This window comes from Penaeus monodon, chromosome 31 (assembly GCF_015228065.2).
Source record: "Penaeus monodon isolate SGIC_2016 chromosome 31, NSTDA_Pmon_1, whole genome shotgun sequence".
NCBI lineage: Eukaryota > Metazoa > Arthropoda > Malacostraca > Decapoda > Penaeidae > Penaeus > Penaeus monodon.
The window spans coordinates 22,476,665-22,478,260 of NC_051416.1; the positions used below are offsets into that span (position 1 = coordinate 22,476,665).

Consider the following 1,596-nt stretch of genomic DNA (forward strand, 5'->3'; position numbering starts at 1 on the left):
TCCGTTCTTATAGTTCTAGTTTTTCTTGCTCTACTTTGCTTCTACTTTTCCAACATTTTTGCTTTGCAACAGGAGCAGGCCATCGCCAAATTGCAGGAGGCCATCGCGAACACCCGCCCTGTGCTTGACCTGTTTCGGCCTGCGTTCTCCACTGATGACCTCTGCCCCCTGAATACTACTAAGATCGACGGAAGGATTGCCAAGATCGAATGCCTGTACGATCTCTTGCTTGAAAAGGAGGCCACTGTCAAAATCGAAAATTACTGTGCCCTTATAGTATTAGTGGCAGTGGCGTGCGTCGCTGTCCTGGTTTTTATAAGGCAATATAGGGTCGCTAAACCCCAGACGATCTCGTCCCTCTCCGTCGAGACACTAGATGCATGCTAGCAGCCCCAGGAGAAGGAGGCTGAATCTCTAACTGTCTTCCTGAGAATCGTGTCCTCCATCCCTGAGATCGAGGACGACACCAGCGCCCAGCGCCAGGATGTCGCTGAGCCCCAGACTCTCCAGACGACCACGTCCCCCTCCGTCGAGACACTAGATGCATGCGAGCAGGCCCTTGGGGAAGTCGCTGAGCCTCAGACTCTCCTGACGATCTCGTCCCCCTCCGTCGAGACACTAGATGCATGCGAGCAGACCCTTGGGGAAGTCGCTGAGCCCCAGACTCTCCAGACGACCACGTCCCCCTCCGTCGAGACACTAGATGCATGCGAGCAGACCCTTGGGGAAGTCGCTGAGCCCCAGACTCTCCTGACGACCACGTCCCCCTCCGTCGAGACACTAGATGCATGCGAGCAGACACTTGGGGAAGTCGCTGAGCCCCAGGCTCTCCAGACGACCACGTCCCCCTCCGTCGAGACACAAGGAGACGCATGCGACCAGTCCCTTGGGGAAGTCGCTGAGCCCCAGACTAGCCTCCTGAGCATCTCGTTCCCCAACCCTGAGATCGAGGACGACGCCTGCGCCCCGCGCTAGGAATAAGTGAACGAACCGGAGCAGGACCTCCTGGTGATTACGAGCTTATTTAAGATCAGCCAAGAGATGCGGGGCCTCGTGATTGGCAAGGGCGGTGTAAAGCTACGAAAACTCTGTGACAAGCACCAAGTCAAGGTCATCTACAAGCCAAATGACATTAGTGTGGCCATCACAGGTCATCCAGCTAATGTGCAGAACTTTGAGAGTGAAGTCACTAAAATTATGGAACTTGCTCAGTCACGTAACTTTATGAAATTCACTATGTACATCCCGCACGAAGCCAGACCTCTCTTGTTGGGAAAGAAAGGCGCCAGGCTATATCATCTCTGCAAGAAGCACAAGGTCAGCGTCCGAATGACAAGAGAGGAAAACGACATTGTGATTTCAGGCCTACTTGATAATATCAATGGCTTTAAAAAGGAAGTAAACGGCATCCTGCGCTACGCTAAGTACACCACGCAATGAGAAGGAGAATTTTCTCACTACTGAGGTCTTCCTTGCTGAGGGCCATAACCCCCTCCGCCCTCCTCATGCGCACTCGAGAGCAGGCCGCTTTAGTCAACGGTCTCAGCAATTAAGTGTTTGGCGGTTCGGGGTCATGGCGTCGGAGCATCCCAGGGG

The 1,596-nt window shown here is 53.9% G+C and overlaps 2 protein-coding genes across 2 annotated transcripts in view; one reads left to right on the forward strand and one right to left on the reverse strand.

The window, feature by feature from the left end:
• LOC119592929 (nephrin-like) overlaps window positions 1-1,596 on the reverse strand; it is a gene marked incomplete at its 5' end in the record, with an annotated part of 119,178 nt that overhangs the window by 8,536 nt on the left and 109,046 nt on the right.
• LOC119593103 lies at window positions 856-1,596 on the forward strand. The gene has a single exon (XM_037942068.1). The coding sequence runs from the start codon at window positions 1,042-1,044 to the stop codon at window positions 1,438-1,440; it is 399 nt and encodes a 132-aa protein (XP_037797996.1). The 5' UTR covers window positions 856-1,041; the 3' UTR covers window positions 1,441-1,596.

Bases quoted from the DNA above. Each gene is read 5' to 3' on its own strand.
- LOC119593103 (XM_037942068.1), top strand. From the start codon at position 1,042: ATGCGGGGCCTCGTGATTGGCAAGGGCGGTGTAAAGCTACGAAAACTC.